The sequence below is a fragment of the Bufo bufo genome, chromosome 8, assembly GCF_905171765.1.
Source record: "Bufo bufo chromosome 8, aBufBuf1.1, whole genome shotgun sequence".
NCBI classification, from domain to species: Eukaryota; Metazoa; Chordata; class Amphibia; order Anura; family Bufonidae; genus Bufo; species Bufo bufo.
The window spans coordinates 18852890-18880265 of NC_053396.1; the positions used below are offsets into that span (position 1 = coordinate 18852890).

Genomic DNA, 27376 nt, shown 5'->3' on the forward strand with positions numbered 1-27376 from the left:
CGGTATCCCGTATTTTTGCGGCCCGAATAATACATATGGTCGTGTGAAGGCAGCCTAATTTTGTATGGCCAGCTTTAACCCCTTTAGATCTGGTGTGATATTTTATGTATGACTCTGATCCCGACTTTTTTTTTTAATAGTCGTCCCCCCAACACGTCTCCTACCTGTAAAGATGGCCGCACACCGCCAGATGCCTTCTGGATTGTCAGGTCAGGCTGTGAGCTCAGCAATACAATAGCTATTGGCGATTGATCTGCAACCAACGCGTTTTCCTCCACCCTCATCCTATCTGTTTAGGGAGAAGTACACTGTGACAGGGCATGTGCAGGAATCGGTCGGGGGTCAGGGTAGGCGTTACGCGTCTGCTGTCAGCCGCACACAGGTGTTCTGTACTTCTGTTTTGCACATCAGCCTGTGTCAGTACAAACTGCCGTACACCGCCTCTCTATTCTGTACCGACGGCTCCTACGGGGTAACAATGGGGAGTCCTGCAGGGTTCTATCCGAGCGCCTCCAATAACCGCATTATGTAAGGGAATTACTAGTCGTGCAATTCTCTGCCAATTGTTAACCCTTTAAGTATGGGTCTATTTTGGGCCTCAAGGAGTAAGCTATATTTTTCCATCAATGTGATTGTATGAGGTTTTTTTTTTTTTCCTTTTATTGCAAGATGAAATTAGTCAATGGGGCTCCATTTTGGAGCAGTAGACCATGTTTTAGGGGTAGTTCAATGATGTTTTTAGGGGGAATGATGCAAAAAAATAAATAAATTAGGAATTCCTACCAATATCTGTAATCTAAAGGCCCTCTTGCACATGGAACGTGGTGCGCCCCGTTGCCGTTTTGCGGATCCGCAATACACGGGTGCCGTTCGTGGGCATTCCGCATCACGGATGCGGACACCATTCACTTGAATGGGTCCGCAAATCCGGAGCGCGGAATGGTGGGAAACGGAACACTCTACGGAAGCACGATGGAGTGCTTCCCGTGGGGTTTCGTCCCGGACTTCCCGTTTCCGCAAAAGGATTAGTAACAATGTCCTATCTTTTTGCGGAAACGGCCGGATGGCGGACCCATTAAAGTGAATGGGTCCGCGATCCGCAGGAGGCTAAGGGTCATTAGGACCTGGGGTGGTAAATATTTAATTTTTTTAGAATTTTTTTTTTTTATGAAATATTATTTCATTATTGCATGTCAGGGCGATCTATTAGACCAGGGATCAGCAAATCTCAGAACTCCAGCTGCTGTGAAACTACAACTCCCAGCATGCAAACATGCTCGGCTGTTCTCACAACACCCATAGAAGTGAATGGAGCATTCTGGGAGTTGTAGTTTCAGAACATTTGGCGTGCCGGAGGGTACTGATCCCTGTATTAGACTATCCCTCCTGGCAGACGTGGGGGCACGTGCCATCTCTGACCCCAGCAGTGGTGGCAGGAGCAAGGCTTTCTGAGGTCCACAGGGCGTTACAGGAGTTTTACGTTGGATGAAAGCTGTAGAATAAAAAGTACAGATATCCCGTGGGTATAAAGGCCTCACCGGTTTTTAAAAACTCTGCAGTCAGTGAATGAAAAACTATTTTGTTTACACCAAAAGGCTACAAATCTGGTTCTGTTCACAGCTGGGGGTTTGCTACAGTTGTATCCAGCAATCGGCGTGAACTCCAGACGGACACATTACAGCCAGAAATGAGCATTTCTAGATCTGCAATCTCTGGATTTTTTGCTGAGACACATGTCGCGCCCCCTGTTTGTGCCCAAGTGTAGCAGGGCTGCCATAGGAAGGAATGGAGTGGCAGCACGACTCGCACATGTGAATTGCAAAACAAAATCTAGATTTTTTTGCGAATAGCATGTCGTGGTCGCAGCAAACCTGCTGCACTGCGATATTTGGGCGTGCCAGGGGAGCACATGAATGGTGTCCGAAATCGACGTGTACCCTTAAGAAGGAATGTTTTCATCTACCCAAAAGGTGAGACCCTAAAAATGGCGGAGATATAAAAAAATATCAAGACATTTTCACTGTACAAGGATTTAAGGGAATCTTAAAAGGGGAGTTTTTGCTGATCGTTGGGGGGGTCTGACCGCAGGGACCGCTAGAGATTGGTCCTTAAAAAAGCCTCCCTGCGATGTAACTAATCTCCAGGCGGCACTGTGCAGGTACTTGGATTTGGCTGAGCTGCGGTTCTCTGCAGAGTACCTGCACAGTATTACCATCACTGTAAGTGGCCATTTTATTAGATATCAAAGCAGTGAATCATGGACGTGCGCTGTCCACGATCTGCACAGTATTCACACATCGGTGGCTCTCCACAGAAGCATGCCCTATTTTTGCCCACGATTACGGATAACGTACATTATAGTCTATGTAACAACCATTGTACATGAGGATATAAAACACACATATAGTCAAGCCACCAGGGTCTTGAGATTTTATTGGTGCAAACCCTTTATGAAGGCAGAACTCCAGCCCCACATTCATCATAAACAGAGCAAGGGCTTCCAGGAAACCATCCTGTCTGCACAAGGAGGTCTCCTTATAGACTACATCCATAGGTCATCGCTAGAGGCGAAGAGAGCAGAGGAAACTACCTGTGGACATCGATATCCCACAACCAAAACTTTACCCGGACCATCTCCTTTGCTGCTAGAGGGAACCCGATACCCCAAACTAGGTGCAACTAAGTAGTCCTGCTAAAAGATACCAAAGACTCCCCCCTAAACAAACATGGCGAAAGGGGATGAGTCTTAAATTTATCTTGTGCTCTCTCCCCCTCCTCCAAATGTGAAGGGGCTGGTACCGATCCCTCCGTCCAAAGCGGTTATGATCAGGTGGAGAAGATAAGCGTCTGCATGGCTAGGAACGGCAGGGAAGGCAATGTATCTACGGACAGAGGGATCTCCGCTCCTTCGCCGGGGATCCTTAGGTCTTGACGGGCTGAATGGAGAGCAGGCTGCCAAATTTAAAGTGCTGAATCACGGGAAACTTCTCCAGACACTGCAAGAGATAAAAGGAACAATCCTAATTAGAGGACACGGCGGTATAGAAGCAACGGCTAGTATGACAGGTGGTCAATTCACGCTCACATAAGATACGCACATACAGTAAAACTCCCATAAAACAGCAGAGCAGGGCAGGGCACGGGCAAGATCAACATTGTTTCAAGGGTATGTTTAATATGGATCAGTGTACATGGAAATACATTACTTATCCTGTGTTACATGCTGTACTATACTCCAGAGCTGTACTCCGTATTCTGCTGGTGGAATCACTGTGTACATGGAAATACATTACTTATCCTGTATTATACTCCAGAGCTGCATTCACTATTCTGCTGGTGCAGTCACTGTGTACATGCATTACATTACAGATCCTGAGTTACATCCTGTATTATACTCCAGAGCCGCACTCCCTATTCTGCTGGTGAAGTCAATGTGTACATACATTACTTATCCTGTACTGATCCCGAGTTACATCTTGTATTATACTCCAGAGCTGTGCTCATTATTCTGCTGGTGCAGTCACTGTGTACATTACTTATCCTGTATTGATCCTGAGTTATATCCTGTATTATACTCCAGAGCTGTACTCACTATTCTACTGGTGGAGTCACTGTGTATATACATTACATTACTTATCCTGTACTGATCCTGAGTTACATCCTGTATTATACTCCAGAGCTGCACTCACTATTCTTCTGCATTTATTATAGTCCAGAGCTGAATTCACAATTCTGCCAGTTGTCACCAACCCACAGCTGAAATCTGCTAACCCCTGGATTTCTCCCACAGTTTCGCAACGCCGATCTGCCCACGGATTTCATTTGTGTGCGGACACCTGCTTCACTAATCAGCAGCACGGATACCATGTGGAAAATCCCCTGTGTGAACAAGCCCTGACAGGTTTTGTTCTACATTACTGTGGAGTGCGTGGTTTAAGGACTTTGCTTCCCATAATGCTAATCAACAGAGAACGCAGACGCTGAACAAGCAGGGAATTCAGGGAGCTTGCAGAATTATGATTACAGCTCAGGACTACAGTACAGACTGTACCTTGGAACAGCACCAGATAACACCCCATTGATCTCTATGGATTGGTGGTCATTTGGAGGTGCAGGTCTGTCTGGGCGGTGTGTAACAAGCACATTAGAATATATTTTGCAGACATGTTATATTCCTGGAGAACCCCCTGCTTAGCGCAAGCGTGTTTTCCGGGCTAAATCTGTATTCAGCCAGAAGGCAAGCTATTAACTTACCTGGGCACCGACGACATTGCACGGGCATGAAGTACTCAGTGACTCATGGCTTACCAATGTCCATTATTTTCTTATGAAAGGAAAGACCATCACGACTCACAGGTAATGAGCCACATAACCGCCTCTGAGTGCCTGAGCGAGTCCTGTGAATAACACCGCGCCTGCGAGCTGCTCAGCAACGTCAGAACCGCATAGCGGGCATTTGATCCGTCACTGGTAAACCTACAGCAGATGGACGTACGAATCTATACTGAAATTTCTACTGTTAATGGTTTAAAGGGGTTAATAGGCCTCCATTATTTCCCAGAAACAGCGCCACACCGTGGACGGTACTGCAACCCCCCAGACTTGTATGGGAAGGTAGCTGCAGTACTGGAGACAGCCCCATGGTACAGGAATGGCGCAGTAGGGGGGGGGGGGGGGGGGGGGGATATTTTTTTCTAGTCCCTTTAACATGTCTCATGCAACTTAGGCCCCTTGGGCAGTGGTTCGCCCGTGAAGAATCCTGTGTCCGTTTTCTGCCCTCCATACGTTATACATATTACACGGACACTGCTAGGCTGAAAATTAGTTTCCACAGCATCCCTAGCAACGATCCGCGAAAACCATGGACCGAATACGGATGCCATCTGTGTTGTGTCCGTTTTTTTTCATGGACCTATAGACTATAATGTGCGTGAGGGATCCATAATCGGGCACGCTTCCGTGGTGTCACTAGTGGTAAGCCACTGATGTTCTAATACACACATTAAAGGGGTTCTCCGGGCTTTCACTATGGATGACCCATCCTCAGGATAGTTCATCAATATCGGATCAGCAGTACATGCGTGCCGTCTCCCTTCCTGCTCACGGTTGCTATGTCCACCATTCACGGATGTGTGAACGGGGCCTTAGAGCCCTGATTAGATCATACTAAGCCTTGTGCACGCGACCGGATTTTCAGTATGTGTCCGATCCGAATTTTAGCGGATTGCACGCGGACCCATTTATTTCTATGGGACCGCAAAAAAAAAAAATCTGATGTCATCCGTGTGCTGTCCACATCCATGCCGCAAATTACAGAACATGTCTGAGGGTCCATTCACACGGATCCGCAAAACACGGACACCGGCCATGTGCGTTCCGCATTTTGCGCATCGCACATGGCCGGAACTATGAGAGAAATGCATTTTCTTGTCCGTGGCTGCATACAAGAATAAGACATGTTCTATATTTTTTTTTTTTGCAGGGCCGCGGAACGGAAGTGCGGATGCGGACAGCACACTGTGTGCTGTCCGCATCTTTCCCGGCTTTATTGAAAATGAATGGGTCCGCACCCGTTCCGTAAAATTGCGGAACGGATGCGGACGTGTAAATGGACCCTTAGGCCCCTTGCAGACGAGCGTGTCCGGATTAGGCCCGGATGCGTCCCGGAGCATTGCGGCAAACCCGCTCGAGTAGGAACGCAATTGCAGTCAGTTTTGACTGCGATTGCGTTCCGATGTTCAGCTTTTATCGCGCGGGTGCAATGTGTTTTGCACGCGCGTGATAAAAAAAACCGACTGTGGTACCCAGACCTGAACTTCTTTACAGAAGTTCAGGTTTGGGTTAGTTGTAGTGTAGATTGTATTATTTCCCCTTATAACATGGTTATAAGGGAAAATAATAGCATTCTGAATACAGAATGCATAGTACAATAGGGCTGCAGGGGTTAAAAAAAATAAAAATAATAATAATATGTAACTCACCTTAATCCACTTGTTCGCACAGCCGTCATCTCTTCTGTCTTCATCTGTGAGGAAAAGGACCTTTGATGACGTCGCTACGCTCATCACATGATCCATCACCATGGTGATGGATCATGTGATGGGCCATGTGATGAACGCAGTGACTTTATCAAAGGTCCTATTGCTCACAGATGAAGACAGAAGAGATGCCGGCTGTGCGAACAAGTGGATTAAGGTGAGTTACATATTTTTTTATTTAATATTTTTTTAACCACTCCAGCGCTATTGTACTATGCATTCTGTATTCAGAATGCTATTATTTTCCCTTATAACCATGTTATAAGGGGAAATAATAATGATCGGGTCCCCATCCCGATCGTCACCTAGCAACCGTGCGTGAAAATCGCACCGCACCTGCTTGCAGATGCTTGCGATTTTCACGCAACCCTATTCATTTCTATAGGGCCTGCGTTACGTGAAAAACGCACAAAGAGGAGCATGCTGCGATTTTCACGCAACGCACAAGTGATGCGTGAAAATCACCGCTCGTGTGCACAGCCCCATAGAAATGAATGGGTCCGGATTCAGTGCGGGTGCAATGCGTTCACCTCACGCATTGCACCCGCGCGAAATACTCGCCCGTGTGAAAGGGTCCTTATTCTTGTCCGTTTGGAGACATGAAAAAGGCAAAGAAAAGTGCAGGATGCACACGGCTGGTACTTCGTATTTTGCGGATCTGCAGTTTACGGACCGCGCAATGGATACGGTCATGTGCAGTAGGCCTAATGGCCTCCGCTTAGCACCAGGACACGTGCCTAACGTACGCGGCAAGTGTGTCCATAGAGCTCCATTAACCCGACGCAGGTCAAAGTGCACCCTGTTGGGGGAGTATATAAAAATATATCTACATATCCGTATAGAATAGATAGTAGACTACAGTAAAAAATGTAAACCATGTGGCATGTTTTTCCACAATGCAACTAAAAAACGGAAATCCCGCTGAATGCTGCTGAACACTCTTTTGACGTACATTGGTTTAATAGGTTGGGCGATCAAGATGCAGAGCGAAGAGACCCTTACTTGAATTACTGACCCCCCTAGGAGATCTGCAATGGCAACCATGTTTCTTCTCACCCAGCAAATAGAGCGGCGCAGCGGTGTACTGCTGTGCCATGGCTTTGCACAGGATGAGGTGGGGAGGGCGCGGACTGCGTGTGTGCGAGCGCGCTGTCTCTGCAGGAAGTTTACCACTAAGGAAGTTTTCACATGTGTGTGTGTGGGAAGAGCCCGGGACAGCACAGCTGCTCTCCCAAACGCCATTAACCCTGCAGCTGCCAGCGGACGGCTGCCCGGCCCCCTCATCTGTAACGTGTTACCAGCCGGCGGCACCACCACGGTTCTAGGTCACTAAAGCGTAATGAAATGTTCTACACCACTTTTCAAAATTTCTGCTTGCAGTCAGTGAATGGATACATTCAGAGGCAGGAAGTATGCTTCACTGACTGGGCTGCAGGGCTTGTTAAAGGGGTTGCCCTATTACAACTTCCATCTACCGGATAGTTGGTCAGTGTCTGACCGCTGGGGCCCCTGGTGATCAAGAGAACCGCAGCTCATGTTCTTCTGTTTGAGTGCAGGAAGGGGGTCCTCATCTCTAGTTCAGAGTGGATAGCGTCTCTTATTCCGGAGGACCCGTCCTGTATTACAGCACATGGACGCGAATGGGATCTGTGTAATGCCCAACATTGCCTGTAGAGGCACTGCAGGGAAATTAAACATTTATCTCCCAGCAGGGGGAGGACGCTTTGTGATATTGTCAAGTGATCCTTTTCACAGGAAGGCATTGTCCAAGTACACTGATTGTCGAAAGGCCATCACCGTGTGGTCTATGGGAGTCAGATCGCCTCTAATTAGCAGAACAGAGCCACTGTGCACCTCAGCCTCCACCACGCTTATTCGGGCACAGCGCCTTGTCAGTACCTGTGGCCGTGTCTGGTACTGCAGCTCAGTTTCTGAGTTCAGAATAACCTTCATTCTGCTGATCAGAGGGTGAGAGGCCATAAAAGGAGATTTTTTTGTGGAACTCACCTGTAAAATCTTTTTCTCGTCTTTTCCATTGGGGGACACAGACCATGGGTATAGCCTAGGTCATTACTAGGAGGAGACACTATGCAAATAATAATAATAAAAAAAAAAAAAAGAGAGCACCTCCTCCCCGGGCTATACCCCCATGCTCCACCGGGAGGACCCCAGCGTGTGCAAAAGCAGTAGGAGAAGGAGACAAAAAACTACAGAGACCAGAACAAAGGAATACCGCCATCGGACGGATAACACTAAGGTCCCGAAGAACTAAACCAACCCCTCCTGCAACAGACAAGAATGGGTGGGAGCTGTGTCCCCCAATGGAAAAGACGAGAAAAAGATTTTACAGGTGAGTTTCACAAAAAATCTCCTTTTCTCGCACATTCCATTGGGGGACACAAACCATGGGACGTCCCAGAGCAGTCCATGGGGTGGGAAAAAGATCAGCACCTCCAGGGGGAAACGCCCAGCGGTCAAACAGGAACCACCGCCTGCAATACCTTGCGCCCAAGGACAGCATCAGCCGGAGCCAAAGAGTGCAGTTGGTAAAACTTTGTAAAGGTATGTAAGGACGACCAGGTGGCCGCCTTACAAATTTGAGATGTCGAGGCGCGATTACGCCTAGCCCAGGAGGCCCTCACCGCCCTGGTGGAGTGCGCGGTAACCCCAGCTGGGGGAACCCTGCCACGGGCGCGATAGGCCGCGGCAATAGCCGACCGAATCCACCGAGCTACCGAGACCTTGGAAGCCTCCAGACCTTTACGAGGCCCTTCAGGAATCACGAAAAGGGCATCAGTACGGCGGAAAGGGGCAGTAACCGACAGGTACACTCGCAGAGCACGGACAACGTCCAGGGAATGGAGAGCACGCTCCTTGCGGTTCGCCGGGGATGGACAAAAAGAGGGAAGGACTATATCTTCATTAAGGTGGAAGGCGGAGACCACCTTGGGCAAAAATAAAGGGACCGGGCGTAGCACCGCCTTATCCTGGTGGAAGACCAAAAAGGGCTCCCTAGAGGAAAGAGCGGCCAGCTCAGATACCCTCCTGATCGAGGTGATGGCCACCAGAAAGACCACCTTTCAGGTGAGAAGACTCAAAGAAACCTCTCTCAGAGGCTCAAAGGGAGCTGCCTGGAGGGAAGACAGAACCAAATTGAGATCCCAATTGGGGCAGGGGAGGAACATAGGGAGGGACCGAATGCGCCACCCCTTGTAGGAAAGTCCTCACTGGACCGAGCAGAGCCAGGGATCGCTGGAAGAAAATGGCTAGAGCCGAGACCTGGCCTTTCAGGGAGCTCAGGGACATTCCCATCTCAAGGCCCGACTGGAGAAAGGAGCGGACCACCGGAACCGAGAAACGAAGGGGAAAAACGCCTAGCTTCTCACAAAAGGCAAGAAATGCCTTCCAGGTACGATAGTATATCAGGAAGGAAACTGGTTTTCTGGCCTTGATCATGGTCTTCACAACAGAGTCCGAGAAGCCCCTCTTCTTCAGGATGGCGGTCTCAACAGCCACGCCGTTAAACAAAGTGACCGTAAATTCTGGTGGAAGAGCGGTCCTTGAGACAGTAGGTCCTCCATGAGAGGAAGAGGCCACGGAAAGTCTGCCAGCATCAGAGTGACGTCCGAGAACCAGGCGCGGCGAGGCCAATCGGAAGAGATGAGAATGGTCAGAATCCCTTCCGACATGATCTTGCGAAGGACCTTTGGTAGTAGAAGCAGTGGTGGAAAGACATAAAGGAGGGGGAAGCCTTGCCACGGAGACACCAGCGCGTCCACCCCGTACGCCTCCGGATCCCGAGCACGGGCCAGGAACGTGGGAACCTTGTTGTTGAGCCTGGATGCCATCAGGTCGACCTCCGGGCGGCCCCGCCGGCGACAGACGTCCTCAAAAACCTCCGGATTTAAAGACCACTCTCCTGGATCCACTGTGTTGCGGTTGAGAAAGTCTGCCTTCCAATTGTCGACCCCTGGGATGTATACTGCCGACAGTACTGGAACATAAGTCTCCAGCCCACTGGAGGATCCTTTCCGCCTCCTGCATCACCGTCCGGCTGCGGGTCCCGCCCTGGTGGTTGACGTATGCCACGGCTGTGGCATTGTCCGACTGGACCCTTCCCGGGTGACCTGCCAGGAGAGGAGTCCAATGAGAAAGGGAGAGGAAAATTGCTCTGAGCTCCAGCACATTGATAGGAAGGCGGGCTTCCGCCGCCGACCAAACCCCCTGCACCGGGGTGAGGAACTCCCCTGGAAGAGAAGCAATAACGGAGCGGAGGGATTTAATCCGGAACCTCCGGACCCGCAGAGACCTGTTTAACAGCTTCAGGTCTAGAACCGGACGCACGACCCCTCTTTCTTTGGCACAACGAATAGGTTGGAGTAGAAACCTGCGCCTTGCTCCTCCAGGGGGACTGGAACAATCACTCCCCTGTCCAAAAGGGAAGAGACCGCCTGCAAAATGGCCGAGGCCCGGACCCCCCGGAACCCGAGAAGGGAAGAAACGCTCCGGAGGCCTGGAAGTGAATTCTATTTTGTAACCGGATGTTACAATTTCCAGGGCCCAGGCGTCCTGGATGGGAGCTCTCCAAACCTGTTGAAAGGAGAGCAATCGGCCCCCCACCGTAAGAGGTGGGAGCGCCCCTTCAGGCTGAGGACTGCTTGGGTGCCGCGGGGCGGGCTGATTGTGGCCGCGGGCGCCAGGAAGGCTGAGGCTTAAAGGCAGGCTTCTTGCGGGAGTCCTGAGAGCCACCCGGGAAGGGGGCCGCCGCAGATCTGGAAGAGGAGAAGCGACGAAAGGACTGGTTCCTAGAACCGGAGGACCGAGCTCCAAAGGTGCGCTTGAATCTAGATTGGGGCAGGTTGGTACTCTTGCCACCCGTCGCGTCCGAGATGATCTTGTCCAGCTTAGCACCAAAAAGCCTGGAACCCGCAAACGGGAGGTTAGTGAGGGAACACTTGGAGGAAGCGTCAGCGTCCCAAACCTTCAACCAGACTTCTCTGCGCTGAGTGACCGAAACCCGCGCAAAGAGAATGCTAACATCAAAGGAAGCTTCGCAGAGAAACTTCGTCGCCTGAGACATCTGGAGGACAAAGTTCAAGGTGTCCGCAGAGGCATCCTGCTCCGCTAGGTCCTGATGGTGGAGCTGCAACCATACGGAAAGCGCTCTGGATACCCAGGCCGAGGCGAAAGCGGGCCGCAGGCCAGTGCCTGCCAGAGTGAAGATGGCTTTGAACAGAGAATACAAACGCCTGTCTACTGCATCCCGTAGAGACGAACTGTCCAAGACAGGTATGGCCATATTCTTAGCCAATGTGGCCACCGGCGGGTCGACCTTAGGAGGAGAAGACCACTGCTGCACATTTTCTGCCGGAAATGGATAAAGAGTATCCATGCGTTTCGTGGCAGAAAACCGGTGATTAGGGCGGTCCTAGGGCTTAGAGAGGACCTTGTCGAATTCGCCATGTATGGGGAATACAACAGTTTGTGGTTTCCTAGAGTGGAAAAGAGGGAATTCCTGGCTACCAGCAGAAGGAGATTCCCCCTGGATATCAAAAGTATCCCGGACCGCCGCCACCAAGTCTGCCACCATAGTGGACAGTTTGGGCGAGGGTTCCAGCTCTGTGTCCTTGTCAGAACTGGATCTTTCCCCTTCCGATCTATGGTCCCTGCGAGAAGGGGAAGTGTCTGAACGGGCCTCCAGGCGAGGAGGGGAAGCAGAATCATCCGAGGAAGGATGCTGCTGTGTACACTGCCTCTTAGCGGCAGAGCGTCCTCTGTGGGAACCACTGGGAAGTGGATTGGTGTTAGCCACAGGATCCGTGGACGCCATGCGTTCCATGAAGGCCATGGCGGCCCGAGAGACTTGGGCTAAATCAGTGGCCGCCCTAGAAATGGCAGAGGCCCAAGCGGGTTCCGCGGGCTCTGACGGGGCGGAGGGGGGACTATGCGGAGTTAGAGGAGGAGGAGACGGGGGTGGGGGGGGGGGAGGATGATCCTGTGCAGTGGCAAGGCAAGAGTCACAGGATCCAGTGACCGATAGTGGCAAACAGCAGACCTTACATGGCCCCAGTGGGGCCTGAGGAGCAGACTTGGATTTTTGGGGGGCCCCAGGTTTCGGCATGATGGCAGCAATCCCTGCAAAGAAAGGGGTCAGGGTCTCCTACCGTTCCTGCAGCACGCTGAGTAAACACTATCCTACCGCGACAAGTGTGGAGCCAGGAGCAACCGCGTGTGGAGAGCGCTGAGACGGAAGCGCCGGAGCTGAAGAAATAGGGCTCCGCCCACAAATCGCGTTAAGGAAGGCGCGAAACCCGCGCGCGCGCGAAGTATGAAAAATAATAGAGTCGCGGCCGCCGGAAGGGTAGGAGAGCCTGCTCCTATAGAGCACCGCTGTGGGAGAGCCGAGGAAGCTGCCACTTGTGCAAGAGCGATTGCCCCAGACAGGAATCCTTCCCACCTTCAACCACCCACTAAGCGGCCCTAAGTGTCACACCGGGAGACAGAGGGAGGACAGAGAGCTCTGCAGGAGTGCCGTGTACTTATCTGCGTCCTGCGGAGGTCACCTTTTCAGTCAGCTGGCACAAGGAGTGGCAGTGATCTGGTAGGAGGGCAGGATAGGTGACCCCAGATCTGGTAGGCCGCAGGAGCTGCAGGTCGAGCACGGTTCCACTTAACTTCTTGGGGGAGGTAGCCGGGGACGCCAGTTCGACCTCGGCGCTCGCTCCACCGAGAGACCAGGAAAGCAAAATTGCGACCCTGCGTCCTCTGCTGAAAAAAAATAAACGGGAGTAGAGTCAAAATGTCACCTCTTTATCCGACACTAAGCAAGACTGGGGTCCTCCCGGTGGAGCATGGGGGTATAGCCCGGGGAGGAGGAGCTCTCTTTTTTATTTGCATAGTGTCTCCTCCTAGTAATGACCTAGGCTATACCCATGGTCTGTGTCCCCCAATGGAATGGGCGAGAAATATAGATTCCCGGTAACAGGCTACAAAGGCACAGATCTGACTTCATGTATGACAGTGGTAACACACATGTCCATCCAACAGGCCCCATTCTGTAGGAAGGTCCAAAATGACAAAAAGTGGGGCAATACAAGTAGATGGGACCCACAATACCACTGTGCAGCACAGAGTACTGCACCCACAGAACCAAATACCACAGTGCAGCACAGAATACCGCACCCACAGAACCAAATACCACAGTGCAGCACAATCCTCAGGATAGATCATCAATATCAGATCGGTGGGGGTCCGACACCCGGCACCCGTGCTGATCAGCTGTATGAGGAGACGTGTACAGTGCACATATGCCGTCTCCCTTCCTGCCCGCCAATCTGATATTGATGACTTATCCTGAGGATAGGTCGTTAATAGTAAAAGCCCGGAGAACCCCTTTAAGCTGTCTGTAAGCATGAGATGTGGCCAAACCTGATGACTACAGCAGGGCCGGTCCATCTTCTAACCTGTATGAGGTCCTCCAGACTCTCCCCAAATTTTTGGGGCAGATAAGTATCAGGCAATTTAGATTTTAACTGCCCGATCCATTCGATCTTGGGGAGATCAGCTTTTCTTCCCCCTCCTCTCAAAGAACACATGGGACACTCGGGTTGTGTCAAATCATACATTGGTGCCGTATCGCTAGGATAGGCCAGTGTCAGATAGGTGCCAGCACTCGGCTATTTTTCGAACTCCCATAGAGGTGAATGGAGGGTGGCCACGCTTGTGATTGGAGATTGGACCTGCAATTATCTGACATTAAGAGCATATCTAAGCAATATGCCGCCAGTGGCTTAGGTGAGACAACCCCTTTAAGCCTGCATGTGTATGGGAGGGTCAGGAGATATTGCCGTTGAGTGTTCTGCTAACAGTCATCTAATGCATGGCAAGTCTAAGGGCTACCAACCAAGAGAGATTGGTGCCGTGCCCACATAGCAGTGTCTGTAGAAATACCTTTCGTACAATCCAACATGGAAGCCATTAAGTTCTATGGGTCAAATCCTGCTATGCAGCCAATATCTATGGCCTGTTCCATCACAGTGGGCACAGCACCCATAGCAGCAGAACGAGTAATAAATGCCTGGGCACCACAATAGAGGTCCGTGACCCCACGTCTCACCTGGAATATTACTGGACAAAGACATCGGGTCCTCTAACACGGGCAAATTCCCAACAGGCTGAAGGACCTTCACGCTGTCCCAAGAATGATGATTGTTTAGGTCACATCCCTGTCCGCAGCACATCTCCTGTTTATAGGAGGAGCTGTGCTGCTGAAAAAAAACCATCATCTTTAGGGTCCATTCACACGTCCGCAATTTTGCGGAACGGGTGTGGACCCGTTCATTTTCAATGGGGCCGCAAAAGAGGTGGACAGCACACAGTGTGCTGTCCGCATCCGCGCTTCCGTTCCCCGCCCCTTGCTAAAAAAATAGAATGTCCTATTCCTGTCCGCAGACACGGACAAGAAAAGGCATTTCTATTATAGTGCCGGCCATGTGCGGTCCGCATTTTGAGGAACGCACATGGCCGGTGTCCGTGTTTTTCAGATCCGCAATTTACGGACCGCAAAACAGTTGGGGACGTGTGAATGGACCCTTATGCCGACATAAAAGATCTCATCAGCTGATCGGAAGTGATCGAGAATGAATGCCGAATAGTCAATAATATGCCGGAATGTGCTGAAAAACTTAAAGGGGTTGTCTCACCTTAGAGATTGGTGGCATATCTTGAAAATTGTAAGCCCTCGCGGGCAGCGCCCCCTCTCCTTCTGTACCAGTCTGTAACTCGCCTTGTTCATGCTCAGTGCAATTGTCTGTATTATGTATGTGTACTGCTCATCATATGTACAGCGCTACGGAATGAATGGCGCTTCAAAAACAAATCTTGCTAGGACATTCCACCGGTGTCAGATAGGAGCAGGTCCCACCTCCCATCTCCAGAACACATCTCCTCCATTCATTTCTATTGGAGTGCCGAAAAAAAAGCTCGGCTCTTTTCAGAAGTTTAGTAGAAGTGAATGGAGGAGAGCACACTGCGCAAGCGCGGCCACTGTTCCATTAACTTCTATGGGACTGCCGAGCCTACTCCCATAGAAAATGGAGGGTTGGCCGCGCAAGCGCTGTGAGCTCTCGTTCAGTTTGGGGGTCTCCTTTCTAGAGACAGGTGGGACCTACTCCTATCCTAGAGATATGCCACCAATGTCTGAGGTGAGACAACCCTTTTAAGCTGGCCATACACATTAGCCGATCGCGACGACCATCTAATGTGTATGTGGGCCGTCCCAATGGGATAAGAATCGGGGCTGTTTGATTTCAACATGCCCCATCCTTTTGTTCATGGGGAGATAAACCCCCTGCAGCGAGACAGAGGTCGACTAAACGAGAGTTCGGATGACGGCTATCTTATAGAGTTTGCCAGCCTTAGGCCTCATGCACACAACCGTTCCGTTTTTTTGCAGTCCGCAAACTGCGGATCCGCAAAAAACGGAAGCCGCCCGTGTGCCTTCCGCAATTTGCGGAACGGAAGGCCCATTGTAGAAATGCCTATTCTTGTCCGCGAAACGGACAAGAATAGGACCCGCTATATTTTTTTTGCGGGGCCACGGAACGGAGTAAAAAATGCGGACAGCACACGGAGTGCTGTCCGCATCTTTTGTGGCCCCATTGAAGTGAACGGGTTCACACCCGAGCCGCAAAAACTGCGGCTCGGATGCGGACCCGAAAAACGGTCGTGTGCATGAGGCCTTGAGTTGAGTCGGAAGCTCCTATCTGGAGGAATGGAACCTAGGATAAGTCAATGGGGTCCTTTGGGCGAAGCTGATCTACATGTGGCTTTAGTTATACACGGAAGCCGCAACGCAGATGTGAACAGAGCCTTACATGGACAGCATTACCATCTCCGCTAAGAACTGCATGTAGACCGAGACCCTGATACCTTGCTCCTGCTCTGGCTTTTACTTGCAGGCATGCAGCTGCCGGTCCCGTTGATGTCATGAAGGAGGCTGGGGGGGGGGGGGGTTTACAGATCAGGCCGCCTGGAATTCCAGCCAGGGTGAAAGTTCACTCCGCTTCCCAGAGACTCGGGGGCCTGGTGGAGGCTGAGCAAACATGAGAGCAGCTCCAGAGCTAAAAGAGCTGTGCTGTTCTCCTGCGTATGCGCTGGTGTGAGGGGAACACACATCAAGAGATGAAAGGAAGAGGCCTATCAGTTTGTACTGACACACATGGGTGCAGTGTGCTGGCTCTGCAATCCTAATGTGAAGCAGCTCTAGCTTACAAATCAATACCACACCTCCTTATGCCGACAGGAAACCATTCACCAGCATAGTCCTCACACCGCCAGATGCTGCTTTACAACAGCAGCATCACGACGTGCATTATCCCACACATGGTGGGTGCCAATAGCATTATTTAGGGCGACCACGGCAGAACTAGGGTGCTCTAGCGGGGCAACGTCACTTGAAACGTGCAGCACAGAGCTCCAGGTGGGGGGGTCAACTGACGAGCCCTATTGTCTACAGGGGTTTTTAGAGGCACCTATTGGTCTCCCCATCACTTGTCATGTAATTAGGCTACTTTCACACTGGCGGTAGCCTTTTCCGGTGGGGGAACAGCCTGCCGGATCCGTGCTACCGCAAGTGCACCGTCCTGCTGGAAGTCCGCTCCGGCCCCATTCACTACAATGGGGGCGGGACAGAGGTACGGCTGCAGCACGGCAAACATGCAGAGAGGCGGCCGAAATAAAACTACAGCACGCTGCGCTTTTTGTCCGGCCGCCTCTCTGCATTTTGCCTCCGGCCTGCCCCCATTATAGTGAATGGGGCCGGAGCGGACTTCCGGCAGCACGGATCCGGCAGGCTGTTCCGGCGGGGGAAAAGGCTGCCACAAGTGTGATAGTAGCCTTAGGCATTTTCCTTCCTACCGTGTGGTGTATACAGCTCCTATGTTGACCTATGCGTCTCCATGGTTACAGACTACAAACAAACCGGCTGTAGTCTGATCCTGCAGTCATGTGATGCTTCACTCCCTCCGTCACCTTTCTACGGTCTGTAGGATCAGGCCACACATTAGGCTTTGTTTGCAGTCAGCAACTACGCAGACACACATAGGACTGCATGGCAGGATAGGTCATCAGTATCAGATCAGTGGGGGTCTGACACCCAGCTGTTTCAAGTGGCCGAGCCCTGTGGCCTCTACCTAGGCCAAGTGACGTCGCGTTCTTTGGTCACATGGCCTAGGCGCAGCTCAGTCCCATAAAAGTGAATGGCGCTGGGCTGCAATACCAAGCATAGCCACTATCCAATGGACGGCGCTGTGCTTGGTAAACTGCTAGGAGTCAAACCCCCACCGATCTGATACTGATGACCTGGGGATAGGTCATCAGTATTAAACATTTGGACAACCCCTTTAAAGGGAATGTCTGCTTTGGACAATGCTTTTTCGGTAAAAGGATCCCCGGTTGAAGGGGTTATCTAGAAATGGATAATAAAGATCTATCCTCAATGGGAATCAGCGGCAACTAGGCCATGTGATTGATGTACAGCGAGGTCACATAGCCTAGGACAGTGATAGATAACCTTTGGCACTCCAGCTGAGGTGAAACTACGACTCTCAGCATGCTACATTAATTTCTATGGAGTTCTGAGAACAGCCAAGCAAGTGTACATCTTGGGAGTCGTAGTTTTACCCCAGCTGGAGTGCCGGAGGTTAGCCATCACAGGCCTAGGAGGAGGTCATCGCCGTCAGAGTGTCCGGCCTCTCCTAACAGCTGATTGGCAGGGGTCCTGAGTGTTGGGCCCCCGCCGATCAGATATTGATAACCAATCCAGAGAATAGGTACATCAATATTATTTACTGGAACCCCCCCCCCTTAAGCGGATTGTTGGGAACCCCAGCATTCACCTATAATCTGTACTCAGCCGCAAGTGTTCATTTGTGCTGCAGCACTCCCACAGGGGACATAAAGTATTACATCCTACCTACTGAAATCAATGGGCTGTTTGTGTAAAGCATGGACGTGCCGAGTCCTCCAGACTGAGAGACCTTCTTTGTAGCTGCGCTTTTATAGAGGAGACTTCTATTAAATCACCCTAAGGCCTCATGTACACGGCCGTTGTTTGGGTCCGCATCCGAGTCGCCGTTTTGGCGGCTCGGATGCGGACCTATTCACTTCAATGGGGCTGCAAATGATGCGGACAGCACTCCGTGTGCTGTCCGCATCCGTTGCTCCGTTCCCCGGCCCAACAAAAAAAATATTGCATGTCCTATTCTTGTCCGCAAAACGGACAAGAATAGGCAGTTATATCAATGGCCGCCCGTTCCGTTCCGCAAATTGCAGAAGGCACACGGGCGGCTTCCGTTTTTTGCGGATCCGCGGTTTGCGGACCGCAAAAAACGGCACGGTCGTGTGCATGTAGCCAAATACGGTGTTGTTTCTGGACCCTAATGATAATGCCTTAACTATAGGACACAAGGTGTAGTGGTGTTCAGCTCTGCAGTGATTTGTATGGCACCAGCTGAGGACCCCCGGCACTGCTCAGGTAGACCACGCTGCTCCCGTCCGCACCTGGCCTCTGTAATCGGAGGGCCAAACGGGAACAGAGATCTTTCTTAGCAGGAAGGAGACAGCGCAGACTTCCAAGAGACTGGCTCCCAGATTACAGAGGTATGTGGGTGGAACCTTACACAGGATGTGGAGCCGGCAGCGAGGGGGGAGAAGGAGGAAGGACTGATTCAGAGCTCCAGGAACTTTTCACCTCAGTAATTCTATTCAGTACAGGCGGTGCTGGCCCCCTTCACGGGTTAACAGACGAGTCTGTGGTAACAGAACCCAGATACATTAACCCCTGCTCCACTGATAAGTGTGTGGGCCTTCAGGAGGCCATAAAACTAAAGCTGCTCGCACATGGCCGGATGTTCTACTGGGAAATGAGGGGACAGTGACCACACTCTGACACAAGTAGACCTCTTTATAGTCCAGTAGAGTGCTGGACTGTCCTGTCATCCTGCAAAAGTAATGGCTGAAACATAAAAGTGTGTCCAAGTGGAGATCAGCGGCTGCCAAGTGTCTCTGGTCCGGACGGACGTAGACATTCAAATTTTCTGCTGACAATTTAAAGCGGTTGCGATTGACTGCAGCGGTCACATGCGTATTTTTGGCGTGGTAGGGAGGAAGCAGAGACCACCAGAAAAACGTAACAATCAACTATATTTTTTTATGTTACCCCGTTTGTTGATCTTGGGCAAATTTTTGCACCCCTGGACAAGGGGTTATGCAAAAAATGTTTTTTATTTTTTTTTCTGAACAACCCCCACTTGGCAGGACCTGCTTCTCAGGGCTCTACTGCCCATGACGGTTGACCCGTTCCCCTTAAGTCAGGCATGGCCAACCTGCGGACCTTCAGCTGTTGTAAAAGTACAACTCCCACCATGCCCTGCTGTAGGCTGATAGCTGTAGGCAGTCTGGGCATGCTGGGAGTTGTAGTTTTGCAACAGCTGGAGAGCCTCAGGTTGGCCATCCCTGCCTTACATCATGACAAATGGCCACATGACGCAAAGGGATACGATCTCCACCGCGGCCAGTGATCGGCTGCGGAAATGTCAAACGGGATGTTTCCATCGAGCTAGCTCAGAGGAGCATTGCAGGCTGGGAGAAAAAGGAGCGAGGAGCCGACACATGTCCTGCCAAATGGGGGCGGTCGATGGCAGTGGTATTCTTCACAACCCCTTTAAATATTATGGCAGACAGTTGTCCAACGATGTATCTAGAAGGCTGGACTATAACCTAATCTGATCCGTCTTTTATCCTGGAGATGAGCGGTGCCATATGTGTCAGGCAGCAGCTTCTCCACTTGTCCTATTAAAACGACATACACGTTGTGCTGAGGCGAATGTGCATGTTAAAGGGGAAGTCAGGGGAGAGCTGACGCTCATTCGGCACAACTGGTAAGTGCTCCCAAAAACTGCAATCTAAGCCCATATTCACATCATGCTAAGCCCTACACTTAGAGAAGAGCTCCCAGCCAATACGCTAAGTGCATCCGAATGGCTCCATTCACCCAACAGAGGCCAAAGGAGAATCCATACATTAGTATACTGTGGAGAAAAGCGAACTAGGATTTTCTAACATACTGCAAGATAGAAGGGGTTTTCTTGCATGGGAGACCTACAGCGTGTCACTGCATTCCTATACAGTGGCGGCGGAACAGGGATTTGCGTTTATGGACAACCCACAGCCACGCTACAAATCCTTGCCAGATCTCATCTGGTTCCACTGAAGCCACACAAAACACCACAGCACAAGCCGGTGCCATGCACTACACCACAATACGGCAGACTATGGGTTCTTTGAGGTTTCTGATACCCCGCAGGTCAGAGGATACCACAGTTTAACCTTCTACAAATATCCGTGTGGTCGCCAATGTGTGTCGGACAACGCGGAGGGGTCAGTAAAATGAATTTGGTTTGCTATGGAGGAAGAAAAAACAAATCTGCAGCTGTCAGTTATCCTGATGGCGGCCTTATGATGGGGCTTCCTATTGAGGCGCTACTTTCACTATGAGACTCGTCACCCTCTTACAGAGAACCTGCATCTTTCGCTATCACTCAGCGTGTGGTTTACTGGAAAGCTTTATCCCCTTCCTGGTCACAGCTTTTATAGCAATCTGCACAGGAGCCATGATCTGGAGGGCAGCACATAAAGAACACGCCGTCTCACCTCTGCCTTGTACATGCGGATGAGGCCTTGGTTGACTTTAGACCATGCAGGAACGGCGCTGATGTTCCACAGCTGATTGGAGTGTTCTGCAAACGGGCCGGTCTTCATCTACAAGAGAAATAAGCAGAAGATTGAATGAAGCGGCAGTGTGCAATAGAAAAGGAGTTTCTTGAAGGACCTATGGTTAGTAGCTGCCATTTTAGGCCCAGAGGACAACTAACATTTTCGATTTCCATCTTCAGCTTCTGGGCGGGTCCATGAGTTTCCATGGTTACAGACCACAAACACACACTGTGTAGTCTGATCCTGCAGTCACGTTTTACTCATTTCCATCCGACTCCTTTACTTTCTACCGACTAGTAAAAGAGAAGGCGAAGGGAGCAACTAAGGGGACTTAGAGGTCTGTAAAGGAGCTGTATACACAAAACGGTAGAAGGTTTGTCAGGAGCCACGTTTTTTTTTTTCTCAATCTGTCATACTGAAAAGAACATATGATGGGTCTAAGCATGGCACTCACTTCAATAATAAGAGTATTATTCCTAATGTTTCTCCATTATGGAGAAAGGACATGAACAACCTCCCTTCCCCCACCCTTCTGAAATGCTACTGTGTTGGCTTGGAAGAAACTTTGCCGATTTGAAGTAACAAGCGGTTAAAGGGGTTCTGCAGTTTTTTTTAACTGATGATCAATCCTCTGGATAGATCATCGGCATCTGATCGGCGGGGGTCCGACACCCTGGACCCCCGCCGATCAGCTGTTTGAGAAGGCAGTAGTGCCGCGGCCTTCTCGCTGGCCCAGTGACGTCACGACTAGTATCACTGGCCTGGGCGGGGCTAAGCTCCATTCAAGTAAACAGAGCTTAGCCCCGCCCAGGCCATTGATACTAGTCGTGATGTCACTGGGCCTGCGCTAAACAGTGAGAAGGCCGCGGCGCTACTGCCTTCTCAAAACGCCTGCCAATCAGATGTGGATGATCTATCCAGAGGATAGATCATCAGTTTAAAAAAACTGCAGAACCCCTTTAAATTGGACTGAATGCCACCATCCGGCGGCTTTACCAAACTGTTCCTGCGGTTCCGCTCCCTGCGAATAGTTCTTCCACAAGCAATTACCTTAAAGTGGCTTCTAATGAGAAATACATTGACGGGATGGGGTCCACGAAGAGGCGTTTGATTTCATGCAATTTATGGACAATCCCCCGGCGGTCTCTGCTTACCTGCTGCAAGCACTGTGCTTACTGGGATCACTGCTGAAGCCTCTAAGTCTCCTTTGTTTTAGGGTCCATTCACATGACCCTAAGTGTTTTGCGGTCTGCAAATTGCGGATCTGCAAAACACGGGTACTTTCAGTGTGCGTTCCGCATTTTGTGGAACGCCCATGGCCGGCCCTATGATAGAAATGGCTATTCTTGTCCTCACTGGCGGACAAGAATAGGACATGCTCCATCTTTTTTGTGGGGCCGTGGAACGGATGCATGTGTCCTGTCCCCATTGAAATTAATGGGTCTGCACTCGTTCCGCAAAATTGTGGAACGGATGCAGACCCAGAAATGCGGTTGTGTGAATGAACCCTTTTTGTCATATTTTATAACATTTGCTTTTTAAGTCTTGGCTTCTCCACACATTAGTTCTGCCATGATGAACTTTCAGAGACAATCCCACTGGCTCCCTTGTAAGGCCTTGTTTTTCACTGACGTGTTCTGTCCGCATTTTCAACGTTCAGCACACGTACCCATCGATTTGAATGTTTTTACTCACCGTGGGTCAATAAAATAAAATAATAATCACGGAGACGTGCACTACTTTGGTAAGTGATGCCGGACCCAACACACCCATTGAAGTCTATGGGTCCGTGAAAATCACGGACACAATGCGGATGGCATCTGTGGTGCATGTCTCTCTGATTTTTTTTACTAACCCATGGTCAGTAAAAAAAAAAAAAAAACTGATATGTGCACAGACACATTACAATAAATAGATACATGTGCTGTCCATGGAAAATGCGCATAGCACACGTCCGTGAAAAACGGTAATGTGAACGAGGCCTGACTGTGTGAAAGCAGCTTAAGATCAGCGGTGCCAGAGGAACCTGGATACTGCTTCTCTATAATGAGATGAACGGGTGGGACCAGAGGTGACTGCCATCTCCTGTACAGAGACAGCGTTCCACCCAGGCTCCATCATTAACGTGTCCATTTGGCTTCACATTTAGGAGATAAGCAGCTGTCTTACACAGGTCACCGCTTATCTTGGACAAAACGACATCATTGGACTAATTTAATTTTTAATCTGTCTGGAACTCCATATCCACCACTTCATGGAAAATTTTGGGGCTGTTCCCATAGATATGACAAATCCCATAAAAGTGAGATCTGGGCGGTAAAACTGTTGCACAGGGCGGAAAGGATTATAGTCCTGGATGAAAGGGGTTTTCCGAGATCTTTTTTAACTGATTACCTGTCCCCTGGATAGGTCATCAGTAGGTGATCGGTGGGGGTCCGATGCCCGGGACCCCCGCTGATCAACTGTTTAAGAAGGCAGTGGCGCTCACAGTAGCGTTGCAGCCTAGCCTAGGCAGTATGACATCACATTCGTTAGTCATGTGGTCTAGGCGCAGCTCAGCCCCATTGAAGTGATTGGGGCTGAGCTGCAATACCAAGCACGGCCACTATAAAATGGGTGGCACTGTGTTTGGTGAGCTAAGAGAAGGCTGAGGAGCTCACAGGAGCACTGGTGTCTTCTCAAACAGCTGATCAGCGGGGGGTCCCGGGTGTCGGACCCCCACCGATCAGATAGGAGAGGTCTTCAGTAAAAAGGTCTCAGAAAACTTTTAGGGTATCAAGTGAGATGGAAAAAAACAAACCAAAAAAACATGGCTTTCTTTAAGAAACGGTGCCACTTTTGTCCACGGGCTGTGTGTGGTACTGTAGCCGAGCTCTATTCACTGACATGTCTGATGTAGCAAATATTCGTGTTCCCCATTAATTACAATTCTGGAGCCTCCTTCCTTTAAAGGTCTGAACTGTGCCGTTACTCTGTTCTACCTGGAAACTTATGAATAAATTGACTTCTGGGTAGGACATTGTCCCTGCACAGTCTGACAATCGGTGCCGACTATGAAGGGGCACGCCCCCAACTGGTAAAACCCAGCTGGCAACGTATTCATACAATTCTAGGGGGAATAACAGACCACTGCAAATTGCAGAGTTTGAAGAAAAGAGGCTCCCAACCTGCTTTTTCAGGGAGAATACAAGGATTTACTAAAACAGATGTGTCAGGGGTGGTGACAGAGCTGCAATACCACAGCAGCCCTATGGGCATAAGTGGCGCTGTTTTTAGATAGGTTTTCCTAATTTTATACAGATACCCATTGTATCTGTAAATCAATACCCTCTTGGTAGATCCTCGCTTTAAACTAAAGGCGCCCATACAGATGAGATGATTTTCGTCAGGGCAGGCTGTGTATGCCGAGTTCCAGGCTTTCCATCAGCAGATGTTGGTGAAAGGAAGGATTAGGCATGCTGAATTTCAACCCTGCCTGATCCTTTTGTAGTCAAGGGAGTCTCCTATGTATGTATGTATGTATATGTCTGTCGTCCAAACGAGTGCTAGGCTGGCAGTTACTAAGGGCTCATGCACACGAACATGTGCCGGCCAGGCCTGTGCTGCGCACAGCATACGGCGGCCCTACGGTCGGTGCCTGTGCATTGCGGACCCATTCACTTGAAGGCGGTGCAGAGGCACGGACAGAGCGCTTCCGTGGGGGAGGTTCCATGCCTCCGTTCCGCACCACACCTTTCAGATTGTGGACCCATTCAAGTGGGTGCCCATTTATTGCATATCCGCAATACAAGCCTGGCCGGCGCACGGTTCGTTTGTGCGCGCGAGCCCTGAACGTGGAAGCGCACCTCAGCATTTAATAAAGCCGCCATCTCACTTCTGCTTTTTTCACTGGATAATAATAAGGGAAGGCTTGCAGCAAGGACAATCTGCTTTGACATGCAGATACGCAGCCCAGTCACCGGGACGTTACACCGACGACACTTCCACTTCAAAGGTGTACTGCCGGCGTGTTAATGGGGACAGAAAGTGGTGGTGGTGGGGGAACTAAATAAAATAAAATAGGAGAGAAAACGCAAGGAGAGATCATGAGAGACTGCAGGAGAAAAAGAGCCTGAGACATCACATGATGGAGAGAGCGAGGGAGAGAGCCAATCCTGCAGTAACCTCAGGGGAATTGTATGAGTCAGAGAAGCCATATTGAGCAGGAAATTACTCACAGGCTCTGCGTTCCTGACTCTGCTCTCCCCAGAGAATGAGCCTTTTGTAAATGGTTCCTCAGTCAGTAAGAGGAGGGAGGGGGAGGAGGGGGGGAGAGGGATAGATGAGAGCAGCCCCTTCCTGTCAGTTCCTTCCCTTCCAGCAGAAATCCGAACCCTCCCTTCTCTAGGAAAGAAAAAAAATAAAAAAATAAAAATCTCCTCCAAATTTAGAAGGGCAGAGTGAAGCGGCGACTGCGCAGGCAGAGGAGAGCGCTGCACAATGCTCCGCGCCTTTCAATTACTGCTCATCTCTCGTTAAGTCAGCATCGCTCATTCGAAACTTCACTGATCTCATCCTTTGTGGTGGAAGCTGCGCTTTCATTAACCCCTGAGCTGCCAGCCACGAGACTGCATCCGAAGCGCTCCTTCATCAACAAGCCTCGGGCAATTGGGAAGGAGGGGGGGTATTGGTCTGTCAATGAATCCCTTTAAAAGAGATGCTTGTAAAAAAAAATTATATAGAAAATTCTAGGCTGCAAGCAGATCGAGAGGAGACGGTGATGTTACCCCAGATCCTTAGGATGCGGTTTTACAATGGCCGTCCCTGGACCGGGGTGCATGGACCAACATCTCGGAGCTAGGTCCATGGGGCGTAATTCATTTATATCCCATGGCCCCCCATTAAGTCCACACATTAGGGTTCATTTCAGAACAGTGCAGCTCATCTGCCGCTATCACAGAGCTCAGGGTTGTCCGTGGCTACTTTTTTCCAAAAACAGCACCACCCCTGTCCACAGGCTGTGTGTGGTATTGCATCCCACCACCATTCAATTCAATGGAGCAGAGTAGCAATACCATACACGAACTATGGACAGGAGGGGCACTGTTTTTTGAAGAAATCAACAATCTTTTTCTAATCTTGGACATCTTTACTCTCACGTCGGTGGTTGGATTTCAACCCATTCAAACCCACTGTTTCCCCTCAGTGTAGGCGGCGCTGATCCCGCGCTCGCCATAGAAATAACACGTAAATGGGCAGGTTTATGTCGGACCTGAGGAGGTGGCAGGCAGCATTGTTAGCCAGGGTCTGTGGCAAGGACCAGCCTGGGGGTGAAACTAAGACTCCCAGCATGCAGACTTGCTTGGCTGTTCTCAGAACTCCCACAGAAGTGAATGGAGCTTGCTGGGAGTTGTAGTTTGACAACAGCTGGAGTGCTGGAGCCTGCTGAAGAGAATTGCATCAAAGTGCCCACCTCCAACTTAAAGGGGTCCTCATCCTACAGCCGCTTTATTCCTCTAGTACCGAACAGATGTCTGGGCATAACGTAGCTTTTATGGGTCACCTTACAAAGGGGGTGCAGGTGGCGGGTCCCTCAAGATGAAGAGTTTCCCCAGCTGCACACACTTCTGCAAATGTTCCATTTAGGCTACTTTCACACTCGCGTTTTGGGCGGATCCGTCATGGATCTGCAAAAACGGATCCGTTACAATAATACAACCGCATGCATCCGCCATGAACGGATCCGTTTGTATTATCTGTAACATTGCCAAGACGGATCCGTCATGAACTCTATTGAAAGTCAATGGAGGACGGATCAGTTTTCTATTGTGCCAGATTGTGTCAGAGAAAACGGATCCGTCCCCATTGACTTACATTGTCTGTCAGGACGGATCTGTTTACAAGCAGCGTTTTGGTGTCCGCCTCCAGAGCGGATCCTTTTCCATTCAGAATGCATTAGAGCAAAACTGATCCGTTTTGAACCACTTGCGAGAGCCCTGAACGGATCTCACAAACGGAAAACCAAAACGCCAGTGTGAAAGTAGCCTTACCTGCAGCGCCGCCACAGGGGAAAAGAAGTATTACACAGTTCCTACTGAAATCAATGCTTTGACCATGTAATGCATGGATGTCCTGAGGAAACCTCAGGGTCCTAAAAAAAAGGAGATGCACTGGATTAGAATACATAATTTTTTTTTTTTTTTAAACTGCCTAATTCCAAAAACCAGCGCCTCCTCTGTCCACAGGTCGTGTGTGGTACTGCAGCTCAGTCCCATTCACGGCAATGAGACCGTGCTGTAATACCAGACGAAACCCGTGGACGTGCGGTGTCTGGAAGAAAGCAGCCATGTTTTTCTTCCATTGGCTCAGAGTTATCTAATGGGGTCTATTAAAGGGTCTTCCTGACCTCACTAATGACGTGTTAACGTTTACCTCAGCGGTGCACGTCCATGTGGGTTTATAGGTAGAACTGCAATATAATCATTAGAACATGGGGTTAGGCAGTATAAAAAAGGCTATAACATAGGACTCAGTTTGGCAGCATTAATGGAACATGGGGGGGGATTAAGTGCGCTATTATATAG

At 50.1% G+C, this 27376-nt stretch overlaps 1 protein-coding gene across 2 annotated transcripts in view; it reads right to left on the minus strand.

Moving 5' to 3' along the window:
- Positions 1-2399: 2399 nt before the first annotated feature.
- PTPA (protein phosphatase 2 phosphatase activator) overlaps positions 2400-27376 on the minus strand; it is a 52965-nt gene continuing 27988 nt past the window's right edge. For both annotated transcript variants that reach the window (XM_040406105.1, XM_040406104.1), the window contains exons 9-10: positions 20751-20858; positions 2400-2996 (exon numbers count right to left, since the gene is read on the minus strand). In XM_040406105.1, coding sequence (XP_040262039.1) covers positions 2922-2996; positions 20751-20858 — 183 coding nt within the window. In that variant the 3' untranslated portion in view covers positions 2400-2921. The remainder of the gene's footprint in view (positions 2997-20750; positions 20859-27376) is intronic.